This window comes from Alligator mississippiensis, chromosome 5 (genome assembly GCF_030867095.1).
Source record: "Alligator mississippiensis isolate rAllMis1 chromosome 5, rAllMis1, whole genome shotgun sequence".
In the NCBI taxonomy this organism is placed as follows: Eukaryota; Metazoa; Chordata; order Crocodylia; family Alligatoridae; genus Alligator; species Alligator mississippiensis.
The window spans coordinates 145,782,417-145,795,467 of record NC_081828.1 but is presented as its reverse complement, the minus strand read 5'-3'; the positions used below and the strand labels follow the sequence as shown (position 1 = coordinate 145,795,467).

General features: G+C 39.4%; 1 protein-coding gene across 2 annotated transcripts in view; it reads right to left on the bottom strand.

Annotated features, from left to right (window-relative positions):
* NEK10 (NIMA related kinase 10) overlaps nt 1–13,051 on the bottom strand; it is a 201,407-nt gene that overhangs the window by 117,592 nt on the left and 70,764 nt on the right. For both annotated transcript variants that reach the window (XM_014603021.3, XM_059728843.1), the window contains exon 23: nt 3,917–3,992. In XM_014603021.3, coding sequence (XP_014458507.2) covers nt 3,917–3,992 — 76 coding nt within the window. The remainder of the gene's footprint in view (nt 1–3,916; nt 3,993–13,051) is intronic.

The window sequence follows — 13,051 nt, the reverse complement described above, 5'->3', positions numbered from 1 at the left end:
CTGGGGATTGATAGGCGCTGGTTTGCTTCCAGACAAACTAGAACAGCCTCAGAGCTAGTTTAACATCTGACCAACTGCAATAGACACTAACAGGCTATTTCAGTAGCTGGGGATTTTGAAAGCACATTAGTTCTTCAGCAACATCCCTTGACCCTGCCACAACCTGACATTCCTTCCATACCAGAGGAGCTGGAGACAGATGGGATGGAACCAGTTACACCAAACAATATACTATCAAGACTCTTTTATGTTTAGCATATTCTTACAGAGTCAGCTAAGCCAGTTTTGCACGTGCTCAGCCCATACAAACTAGCAAAGAGCAGATACACTACAGACCAGGATATGGACCTGAATATTTACCATTTAAAAATCCTCTTGCAGGGACTCACTCCTAGATGCCATGTTTGATTTGGTGTTCTCAGAAAATAAATCCAAACTCCCATTACTGCTGCAATGGGAAATCACAAAGTGGCAATAGGAATTGGGTTCAACAGCAGCTATTTGGCTCTGATCAAGCAGGCCTGGCTGGGGCAAGCACATGAGTTACCACACCTACCTTCAATCCCTGACTAATGTGACTGACACAGTTCTCCACAACCAGATTGGCTGCTCACCCCTTTTAAAGACACCTGCAGACTCAGGATGCAGGCACACCGTGACACAACCTCAATCTGTCTGGCAAGCCTTGTGGTTACAGTTCTTCCTGGTTCTCCTTTGGCTTTGGCTTTTTCTAACCCTAATCTTGGTTCTTTCCCAAAACTCGGTGCTGGCTCTGTTCTCTCTGGTTTATCTGGTATCCTGACTTGGCTTGGCTTCCTTGACCCCAATCTCGGATTCTCCCCGGAACTTGGCACCGGTTCTGTGACCCCTGGCTCCTGACCTCAGCTTGTGTTACAGACTACACCTCTTGGATCACTCCTGTCAGATCCCCTGGAACTGGGTCCCGTGCTCTCTGCTCCACCAACTCGGACCCTGACCTGACACTGGTAACCTGTACGCCTACCCTGCCAAGCGCCTAGTTACCTTCCAGGGACTATCCACAGGCCCAGCCACTTATATCGTTAAACCCATGCAAGCTGTAAGTTGGTTCCCTATCATATTCATTGATACAATTAGAAATTCCCACAATGAATCGATGCCAGCAGTTAATTTATTTGATGTATGCATACAGACAGTCCCACAGCAGATACAGGAACACCAGATTCTCAGGATAGGGGTTCAAAATTCAGAACCCCTTCTTGAACGAGGACTTCTCAAAGGCATGCGGGCCAACACATGATAAAAAAATAAGGCTGACATGAATGAAAGACCAGAGACCTAAGAAGCTATAATTGACACAGACAGTATGCTGGTTATAAAAGAAACTCAGGCAGTATACCATGCCAAACACTCATATAACCAGAAATTTTGTAAGTGAGAAGAGCTAACATAGGCAGCATCAAATTAGATGGCAGAACTTATAATATGCAGTATTTAAAGCCTGCTTATTTTTATATTTATTTAGAGTTTTTTTTAATTTCTTGCGACTAGTAAACTGATTTATTTGCAATACTTGAAAGTGGCAATTTACATTAGTGGGAATAAGAGCCTGTGAAAGTTCCCAAGAGAAGTAAACCAACTTCTGATCTTAGGAAAGTTGGGCTCTGAATAGAGGCAACACTGTGGGTCACAAGTGAGGGAACAGCTGGGTCTACCTCAAAAAGCACAGCAGCTCAACTAAGGCAGTGTGGGAATGTTAGGGGTACTTGGAAAATTCAGGGTTCCACTTAGTGTTACTGTAAACACCTTTCATTAATAATAGGGAAGTAAGTTAAACAAATCGTGTTACTCCTCTGTGAAATATGAAACACCATAATCAGAAAGAAATATGACTACATCCTGCTTACCACCAAACAACTTTGAGGTAAACAGATTATCCCAACTTCTCTCTAAGTCTAACCTGCATATAAAATGAACTGTTCCAAACAGGACATTTTACCTTCAACTCTCCTATGAAATATGAACTTTCATTTCTACCCAGAAGAACTTTTATAATATTTTCTTCTATGCCTGTATAAGGGTGTTTATGCCCAAAATCTTGCAATTAAATTGTTTTTTTTTCTTGCAAAAATCTGGTTGGTCTAATAAAAGATATCACCTACCATAAGTTCTGACTCCACAAATCTTAGTAAGCATTCTACTTTAGAGAATGATGGCAAAAAAACAGTTCATGGACATTCAAACACAGAAATATAATACTAATACTAGCAAGATAAATAGTTCTCTGACTAAATCTTGATTCTAGATTTTCTAGTAATATTATCAACAATCTTTAATTTAACTGAAAATCAATCTACTGCATGTTGATTATTACAAGCTGAACACTGACTTTTTTCTTTTTATATTTTATTCTTTAACTTTGATTTACATTGAAACCTGTTCACTTTTGTTCAAAACATAACAGCTTTGGATAATGGGTATATTTGTTATTTGTGATGTATAGCACATTATGAAATTAAAAAAAAATCTCTTAGTACTTTAGATTGCAAGTATTTGCTTCTGTTAGAAAGTAGTTGATATGCGTGTAGAGTAGTCTCAATTATATGGACTGTTTATATTTTGAATTGAACCTTTTTGGACAGAATACACTCTTTACTGCATTCACTAGAGAGACTAAAATACTAATCAGCAAGGCAGCAATAATAATCCTGAAATATAGATCTTATGATCAGTATTGTAATAATACAAGATGGTTTCTCACTGTGGCTTGTCCATAGATTGTCAAAATAAGCAGCAGTTTATTGGCAGACTGAATAATGTATTAACTAAGGCAGACTTTTAGAGTTGCCAGTCACACATTTACTGCAAACCTGCATTTACTGAAAATCAAAAAGCTAAGAAATTATAGGAAAAAATACATTTTTGTTGACTTGTGTGGCTCTACGTTACAAAATGTCCTATTGTGAAATAAAGTGAAATCCTACCAAGACTGGCAAATGCAATCTTTGTTTTGAGGCAACTCAGAAGAGCACTATTTCTAATCCGTCAAATAGTGAAATTCCTAGATAGACCCATGCAACGGACTGACATAAGTTCTACTAAACATCTTAACACCAATCAGAGTAATTGGTTGTTCAAGCACACTCACAGAATCATAGAATTGGAAGAGACCCTAAGCATTAATCTAATCCAATAGCCAACATAGATACAAAATTTGCTGTTCCTATACCATCCTGGGTAGATGCCTACTCTGCAAACCTCCAGTAAAGGAGATTGCAGAATTACCCTAGGCAAAAATTGTTCCATTGTTCTATTACTCTTACAGTTTCGAAGCTTTGATACTATTTGTAAATATGTCACAAGGCAAATAAATATGATTGATATAAATCAGATTGGCTAACCTGAGGTAACTAATTCAAATCAAAATAGCAGTGAAGATGAGGTAACTTGGGAATTAACTTGAGTTAGTGCCTTGAGTTCAAGGTTATAGGAAAGCATGGAGTTGAATTCAAGTACTTGAACTAAATTAAAATCCAAGTTACTGTGTCTTCACTGTATTTTAACCTGAGTTGGACACCTCTTTTGTGGTGTATGCTTATTTTAAAAGAAAAAACAAAAGATGCGTTTTTTTCTTCCTAACGTTGGGGATATCAAAGAGCATAAAAACACATTCCAATATGATCATTAAACACAAATGCCCACTGATCAGCATAAATAAAACTTGTGAAATACCTTTTGGAAAGTGATTTTGTGTGTGTGTGTGTGTGTGTGTGTGTGTGTAAAATGCAACTGAAAAATTAGTCCAAGCAGCAGTTAAGTAAAACTAAGCTTCATTGATCACATTTTGCACCATTTGAAAGCTTATACATTTCTGTCAAAGAAAAACAACAAGACAGAATCATTGCACTTGAAGTTTCTCAAATTGTTTTGCTCTTACCAGGAATACAGAATAGTTCCCACAACTGATATGAGTTTGCTGTTTTCTTGTTTCTGTTTTGCAAGACCAAAGTCAGCTACAATAAAGAAAAAAATAAGATTTGTAAGTCATCAATATCTCCTTGGGAGACGCACACTCCTTAAATCTTGCTTTTTAGGTGACAATTAACGTAGGTTCACAACAGCTGGAAAGCTTTTTTTTCTCTTTTACACTTTGCAGCAATGTACTATACCATCTGCTTATCTTCCACACTTATCTCCCCACTAATTAATGACACACATTTTAATCAGACCGATCAGATTTAAAAAGTAGTATAAAAAGGTTTCTGGTAGCTGCCAATATAAGACATAATGCCAATTTCCATTTTTCAGATTTCAATCAATATTTTATTATTATAACATGAAATATATATCTGATATTTTTTAAAGAATCACCTAATAAAGCAAATATTAAAACAACAGTGGGTAAATGCCTAACTAACAGAGAAAAATAAGGTCACGATGAAAGAAATTAAATAGCAACTCTTACTTTATTTTAAATGCTGGTAAATATAGAACTTATCAGAAACTGAAGGAGAGAATTTCTGAGTAATCTGGGACCATACATTATAACTGATTTCTTAATAAGTCACTTCAAAAGGTTTTATTTGTTGATAAATGATGAAGAATTTTTAGACATATCACCTAACAAAAAGTTTAGATTAAATTTTGGCATACTTATACAAATATAACTACCCACTGTGATCACATTCATATTTTCATAGAACAATAAAAACATAGGTCTGGAGGAGACCTCCAGAGGTCATCTAGTCCAATTCCCTACCCTAAGCAGGACCATCTCTGTCCAAAACATCCTAGACAAATATCTATCTAATTTGTACCTATGAACTTCTAAGGACAAAAATTCCACAACCTTTTTAAAAGTAATCTGTTCCAGTGCCTAACCACCTTAAAAGTTAGAGCGTTCTTTCTAATATCTAACATAAATCTCTCTCATTACTATTTAAGGCCATTACTTCTTGTCTTATCTTGTAGAGACAGAGAGTAATTGATTGCCATCATCTTCATAAAACACCGTTTTTTGTATTTAAAGACTTACAAGCCCCCTCCCTGTTTTCCCTTCTTTAGCTTGACTAGTAATTGGAAATCCAGCTTTTTCAGCAGTTCTAGATAAACACAAACAATTTGCAGTCTCATTGGTCAAAGTCTTAGCAATAACTTGATCGAATAGCTTGTGTAAGACTTATATTACACTTAAGACATGAATAACCAGTTAATCATATCTTACATTGTAACTTGGTCACAGGTTAAAGCAATTAAGGGTGTTATAAAACAAAGAATAAGCCACAAAGTCATTCCAGACAAAATGTGTACTAACTTTGTGGCTGGTTCTTATCATGTCACTAATTGAACATGTGGCCAGGTGCTCCCCAGTGGCTGGTGGCCTCATTAGTTGATCCTTCCCAGATGTGGGGATGCACCATATACTTCTGTGGAGGATCAGATGATTGGGCTCCCAGCCGCTGGGAGCTTGCTACTTGATAGTGAAGGGGGAGCCCAGGATCACAATCCCATCCCCCCCTGCACCAACAATAAGGCACTATGGGATTTGATGCACGATTCCACAATCACACCTCTTGCCATGCATGTGTGGCATAGCAGGAAGCATGACTGTGTGTATAGGTGACACCACCTGGTTGAGCTCCAGCCTGCAAGAGCTGTTTGCAAGCAGGGCAGGAAACCCCAGCCCTGCCCACAGGAGAAGGGGAAGGGGAAGGGGGAGGGGGAGGGGTGGGGTCTGAGGCTCTCAGTCAGCCACTGCTAGGCTCAGCTCAGCCTCACTCTTCACTCCTGCAGCCTGTGAGGTAAGTGGAGCTTGCTGGGGGCCCTCTGGCAGGGCTGAGGGGTTGTGGACCATGGCTGGGGTTGCTGGCAGGGCTGGGGGGAAGCCAGGAGTTGGTCCCGCCTCCACCTGAGCAGGCAGCAGCATTGGGAGAGCTGGCTCCATGCTGCTTCTGCTGCAGCTGCCTGCTGTTGGGGGCAGGGAGCTGCAGACTTGGGTCCCTGGCCCCATAGCTCTGGCAGCTGGGGGCCCCTCTGGCAGGGCTGGAGGGCAGGAGCTGTGGGTGGGGAGCTAGAGGCACGAGTAGGGTTGGGGGGCTGTTGTGGGGGCGAGTGAGGGGCACCAGCAGGGCTGGGAGAGGAATGGGGGGGGGGGGGTGAGGGCACCAGTGGGGCTGTGGAGGGCTGTGGGAGGCTTTTCAGTTTAATAATGTATTTGGGGGGGTTTATCAGAGAATTTACAATTTTTGTGTCAGAAATGTGTATTTTTTTTTATCAGAGAAATCCAGGATTCCTGGATTAGATTAGATTTTTAGTCATATTATTATTATTATTTTAGAAAAGCTGAACCAAGGATTGCAAACAAACTTGATTTCCTCATTCAGTTATATTGCTAGCAAGCATGAGTAGAATGGTTCTATCATGTGGAAAGCTGTTAAATATTACTGTTCTGCTTGGCTCTCAGACCTGGGAGGAGTGGGCCACACCTGGGAACAAAAAGGTGTTCGTTCCAGTGCCCTGTTGCCAGATGTCTAGCTCCAAGATCACATCTCTTAGCAGAAAAAGCTTCAAAGCAGACCATGTGCTTATTGTGACTCATGCTTCATCACCTCAGTAATCTGCTCTCTGTACTACTCCCATCTAGATGGAGAACCCACTTTCCTAATACTCATACCTTTATTTGCCTGAAAAAATGCTCTTTCTACATAACCTTGACCTCCTACAGCTACATCCAACCAGAACAATAATAATCAATAAGGTGAAGAACATGAGGCAGGACCTGGATTCTACAGCTCACTCCCTGAAAAAGCAGAGTAAACATAGTTTCACAGTTTCATGTCCCTTAGCAAATTTTTTTTTATATAAGGTTGAAAGAGAAATGAAGTGTCACTGTGTAAATGATTCCCATGAGAAAATGATCTTGAAGCTTTAATGAAGCCAGTGGAAGGAACTATCTACCTGTTTGAAAAGGAAGAAAAGGACCAGTCTATTTATTCAAGACTCTGGAAATTTCAACAGGAAATATATTTTTGGAATTAAAATAATTTTCAAGTTAATCTACAGAGCTTTGTTTTTATAAATATTCACTTTACATTACACTCAGATATAACAACTTGCTATGCTGTCACAATATATGACACCATGTAAGATGAGCAGAACAGTATGTATACTTGTGTCTAGTAGATATTTTTTGTAAAACAAGCTTTCTGTGGTAATAGTTTGTTAGTGCTTTGTGTCTCTGAAACCTAAATAAGTGGCAGCTAATTTATTTAATGGCAGGAAACTTGGCATACTTCTACAAAAACAAAGTTATTTTTAAGATTATTCAGAGACTAAAAAAAAGTGCTAATAAGCTTTGAACCATTGGAAGAACTTTTACATGTTATGATTAGACTTGTAACTTCTACAATAATGTCTTACCCAATATAGGCATCTTCCTCTAAGGTATTATGATACTTGAATAAATGTCATACCATGAACACTTACCCTTAGTTTCTCCCTTTATTAGTGTATATCTTTTTTGAATCAAGGAAACTCAGTAATATTTTAATGTTATAAAATAATCAAAACAATGAATGAAGCTGGAAACCAAATAACCATGTAACCAATAGCACTCATATAGAGAGGAAGAATTACAATGAAATTAGCTAAGGCAGAATCTTTTGTAGTCTAGGGCTGCCTCCTACACCTGTGAAATGGTGGTTTACTGTATGTTTGCATTATTTTCAGTGGAGCATAGTAAGTGTTAAAAATGTCCACAAAATAAAACAGCTTCAGAAAGTAGCATATACATTAGATATTACAAAGAAGCAGTTAGCAAGAAAAGGTTATGAGGAAAACAACCCAGGAACACTAAAATAAACACATTAATTCTTATAAAGGGACTTCTTAAATATTCATAATACTTACATGAAAAAATATTTCATTCTAAGCAATTGCATTATGGGTGTGTTTAGGTTAGCTACTGTCTTTTTCTTGTACTGATGATATTTTTTTTGGCTTTTTGTTACCTAGAGACTTTATCTAGTGAACTAATTCTATATATTAAAAAGATATAAAAATTGAGATTCTGGTTGCAACATTTTTATCATACAGCCATCTCTACAGCTAAGCATTTCTCAAGATAATTTTATTTCATAATGAAATTACTGTGTGAGATAACCTAAAATCTATAAAAAGCTTGAAAAGCATTGCTACTTTCACAAGGAAGTTGAAAGGGAATGAACTGAATTATCAAATCCATCAACGAGCGTTTCCATTCAATGAAACTCAGTTGAATGAGTTTCAATTCTATTCAGGTTAGAACAATTATTTAATCCATTCCTAAACACTTGCTGCTCTTCATTCACATGGGACTAAGATGCCTTTTTCATGGTCCCAGTTGTAAGAAAGGAAGGCTATTTTCCGGCTGGTCCTCCTTATCTAGTTTTCAAATAGGATATAGCAAGATACGGAGCATATATAAGGCTGGATAATAGCAACGAGAACAAAAGCAATGTACCAGGTTCTCCTCTGCAAGATCAATGATCAAGATCAGCAGACCACCTATCACTAAGAACTTAATTCATGAAAAAAAAATAAGGGAGGAAAGATATATAAGCTGGTCCCTTTCCCTTAGAAAATTTGAAATGGACTATATCCTCTAATGAGACTAAGAAAATACTGGGGGTAAGGTCAAGAAAAGTAGAAAACATGAGCCAACCACCTTCTGAAGACTTCTAAAGTTTGTAGCTCCTCTCTTTTTCATACACAAACAGAAGGCAGCTCATGTGAAGGGTGGTATGGAGAGAGAACAGGAAAGTACAAGTGGAAAGAGTACAGGAAAACAGCTGTCTGGTGCAGAGACACTTTGGAGGTTGAATCTAATCCAAATAACAGACCTCCTAAAATCTATCCTGTCTGTGTATTTACCCATCACAAAGAAACACACTTAGGAAGTGTTTTCAGTTTGTTTTAGAGACATTCCTGACAATGGACTCACTGGAAAATGACTGACTAGGCTTCAGTACTGCAGAAAAGGACCTGGGTTATAGCAGACCATAACCTAAGAATAAGTCAAAACTGTGTTCTCCTTACAAAAAAACCCCCAATAGCATATTTGCTTGTATTAACAGCAATGTTACCTACAAGTTAAGGAAAGTGATTCTTCCACTTCATACGGCACTGCTGAGGTATTATGCCACCTGGAGTGGCATATTATCCCTACTAAAAATAATACCTGGAGCATTATGTTTAGTTTTGTACACCATAGGTCAAGAAAGATGTATGAAAATTGGAAAGAGTCCAGAAGAAAGAAGCAAAGGTGGCTAGAGGTCTAGATGTTTATAAAGATGATAGCGACTGTTACCTTTGGCTACAAGGGACAAGACAAAGACTACAGGTAACCCCTGCTTAGTGCTCTTAATTGGTTCCTGAAAAAAGGAGCATTAAGTGAAAGCAAAAGTTTTTGACGACCAAAGATGGCAACCACAAATGTTTTTAATGACCCAAGATGGCGATTGAAAATGTTATAACAAAACTAACTGAGTGCTAAGTGAAATCAGGTATCAATTAAAAATGAGCATTATAGCGAATTAGTGCTAAGCAAAACAGCATTAACCAGGGGTTGCCTGTAATGGTTTTGAACGGCAAGGAAGGAAATGTAGGTTGACTGTTAGGAAGAATTACCCAACTGTGAGGGTGGTTAGCACTAGAACAGGTCACCAAGTGAGGCTGTTCAATTTTCATCCTTGGAAATTTTTAAGGTTAGACAGACATTTAGATGAGATGCTTTAGACAGCACTGATCCTGTCTTGAGTAGGATGTTGGACTACATGACTACCTGAGATCCCTTGAAGCCTATGAATTATACAAAAACCAATACAACAGTCTAAATAAATATACCACTATACCGGTCTAAATATATAAGTAAAAGGAAGATCAGGGAAAGGGTGCGTCCCTTACTGAATGGGGGAGGCAACCTAGTGACAGATGGTGCAGAAAAGACTGAAGTACTCCATGCCTTTTCACCTTAGTTTTCACAGGCAAGGTCAGTTCTCAGACTACTGCACCTGGCAGCACAGTTTGGGAAGGAGGTGAGCAGCCAACAGTGGCAAAAGAATAGGTTAGGGACTATTTAGAAAAGCTGGATGTGTACAAGTGTATGGGGCTGGACTCACTGTACCCAAGGGTGCTGAGGGAGTAGACCAATGTGATTGTACAGCCACTAGCCATTATCTTTGAAAATTTGTGGTGAGTGGGAGAGGTCCTGGATTATTCGTAAAGGGTAAATGCAGTGCCCATCTTTAAAAAAATGAAGGAGGATCCAGGGAACAACAGACCATTCAGCCTCACCTCAGTCCCTGGAAAAATCATGAAGCAGGTCCTCAATTAATCCATTTCCATGCTCTTGGAGTAGAAGAAGGTGATTGGGAACAGACAGCATGGATTCACTAAGGACAAGTTAGGCCTGACCAACCTGATTGCCTTCTATGAGATGACTGGCTCTGTGGATGTGGGGAAAACACTGGACATGGCACACCTTTACTTTAGCGAGGCTTTTGCTATGGTACCCCACAACATTCTTGCAAGCAAGCTAAGGAAGTATGGGTAGGATGAATGAAGTGTAAGGTCGACAGCAAACTGGCTGGATCATTGGGCTAAATCAATGGTTCAATGTCTAGCTGGCAGCTGGAATCTAATGGAGTACCCCTAGGGTTGGTCATAGGGCCGACTGTGTGTAATATGTTCATCAATAACCTGGAAAATAGGATAGAGTGCAACCTCAGAAACACCAGGTGACACCAAGCGCGGGGGGGGCGAGGGGGTAGTAGATACACTGGAGAGTAGGGCTAGGATTCAGAGAGATCTAGACAAATTAGAAGATTGAAACAAAAGAAATCTCATGTGTTTCAATAAGGAAAGTGAAAAGTCCTGCACTTAGGATGGAATAATTCCATGCACAGGTATGGGCTGGGGACCTATCGGCTAAGCTCTGCCAAAAAGGAAGTGATGGTTACAGTAGACAATAAGATGAATATGAGCTAACAGTGTGTCCTTGCCCTTGTTGCCAAGAAGGCTAATGGCACACTGAGCTGCCTTAGTAGGAGAGTTACCAGGAGATTGAGGGAAGTGATTCTTCCCCTCTATTTGGCACTAGTGGGGCCACATCTGGAGTACTGTGTCCAATTTTGGGTTCCCCACTACAGAAAGGATGTGGACAAATTGGAGAGAGTCCAGCGGAGGGCAATGAAATTATTAGGGGGCTGGAGCACATGACTTATGAGGAGAGGTGGAGGGAACTGAGTTTATTTAGTCTGGAGAAGAGAAGACTGAGAGGGGATTTCATAGCAGCCTTCTACTATGAAGGGAGCTGAAGGAAGCTAGACTGTTCCAAAGAGGATGGAGCCAGACTGTTCTCAGTAGTGGTGGATGACAAAAGAAGGAGCAATGGTTTCAAGTCGCGGCATGGGAAACTTAGGTTAGATATTAGGAAAAACTTTTTCACTAAGAGGGTAGTAAAGTAGTGGAACAGGTTACCCAAAAAAAACTGTGGAATCTCCATCCTTGGAGTTTTTTAAGACTCAGCTAGACAAAGCTTTGACTGGGATTATATAGTTAGGAATCATCTTACTTTGAGTAGAGGGTTGGACTAGATGACCTCCTGAGGTCCCTTCCAACCCAAATTTTCTATGATTCTATTATTCTACGATTATATGTCTATATTTCTACTGCAACTGATTCACTAAGTTGTATTTGTGAATACAGAATTGGTCTACCCAAATATCTTAGAATTATATTCTAAGAATATACCATTATAAAAAACATATCCATAAAAACCATATATGCCAATGATACTTATGATACATCTTAAATATCTAGGTCCTGTTTCTACCAAGCTACCTGAATAGTGCAAACTTTGTTTTTAATTCTTTCACTCTTTTCCACAGAATTGATGTTATGCATTACATTAAGCATATGTGATTGTTTTCAGCATTAGAGTTGTGTATCTATATAGCACCCAGCTCAATAAGACCTGACTCAGTCTGAGATCTTTGAGTGCTGCAGTAGTACAAATAATAAATAATAAAAATAGCTCTTTTGCTATAATTTGATATGAAATACATATCTAATTATTTTAGCAAAGAACATGTACTGATTGGCATTTCATTAATGAATGAAACTGGGACATAAGGATATTGACCCATTGTTATACAGTTCTATTATTTCATTGTTATTCCTCCCTAATTTTTTTAGAATATAAAAATCACTCTTTTTCTATTCACCCTGGTCTGAGCAGCCCCCAAATCCTGACATTAATACTGTGAATTATTTAGTAAAATATTTTTCAATGACAATTCATAAACCTGATTCATTATCTCCTACAAAACACTATTTCCAAGCATAATGCTTATTATCATGAATAGTACTATCAACTTCAGTAGGTATAATTCATGTCAGCAAGCTTTATGATAAAGGCAGATGCTAGCAAGATTAGGCCCTATAAACGAACAGAAACCTATACGCCCAGGACCAGACTATTAAGGGTTAAGTGAGAAGGACCATAAAGGGAGACCATTTTAATTGTACTAACCATAAAAACACATCGTGAAATTAAGCTTCATCTGAACATTTTAACACCATTACTACCACACCTTAGTGAATATATCATTCTTTTCATTTAGAGCAGTGGTGCCCAACCTTTTCACCCTGTGGGCTGGATGGGCAGTACCAGCAGGTCTGTCCACAGGCTGGATCCAGCTGGCGGGCTCAACCTGGCACATAGGGCCGGTGTGGTAGGGACCTGATTTAACCACAGCGGGTGCACAGCTTGATACTGATCCAGCCACCCAGGGGAATAGGGAGAGGCACAATCACAATCTGGATGTATAGGGGGTGGGGGTAGAGACAGGACAGCCCTGAAGCTGGAGAGGGGAGGGAACAACCAGCCCCAATCCTGATGTGTAGGGAACTAGGGTATCCCCAATCCAGACTTGCGAGTGGGGTGGCAGGGAGCAACTTGCCCTGATCCTAATGCAAGCGAGGGGGGTGGGGGGGGGAGGAGCTGAGTGGATGTATTGGATATCGGCCCCAA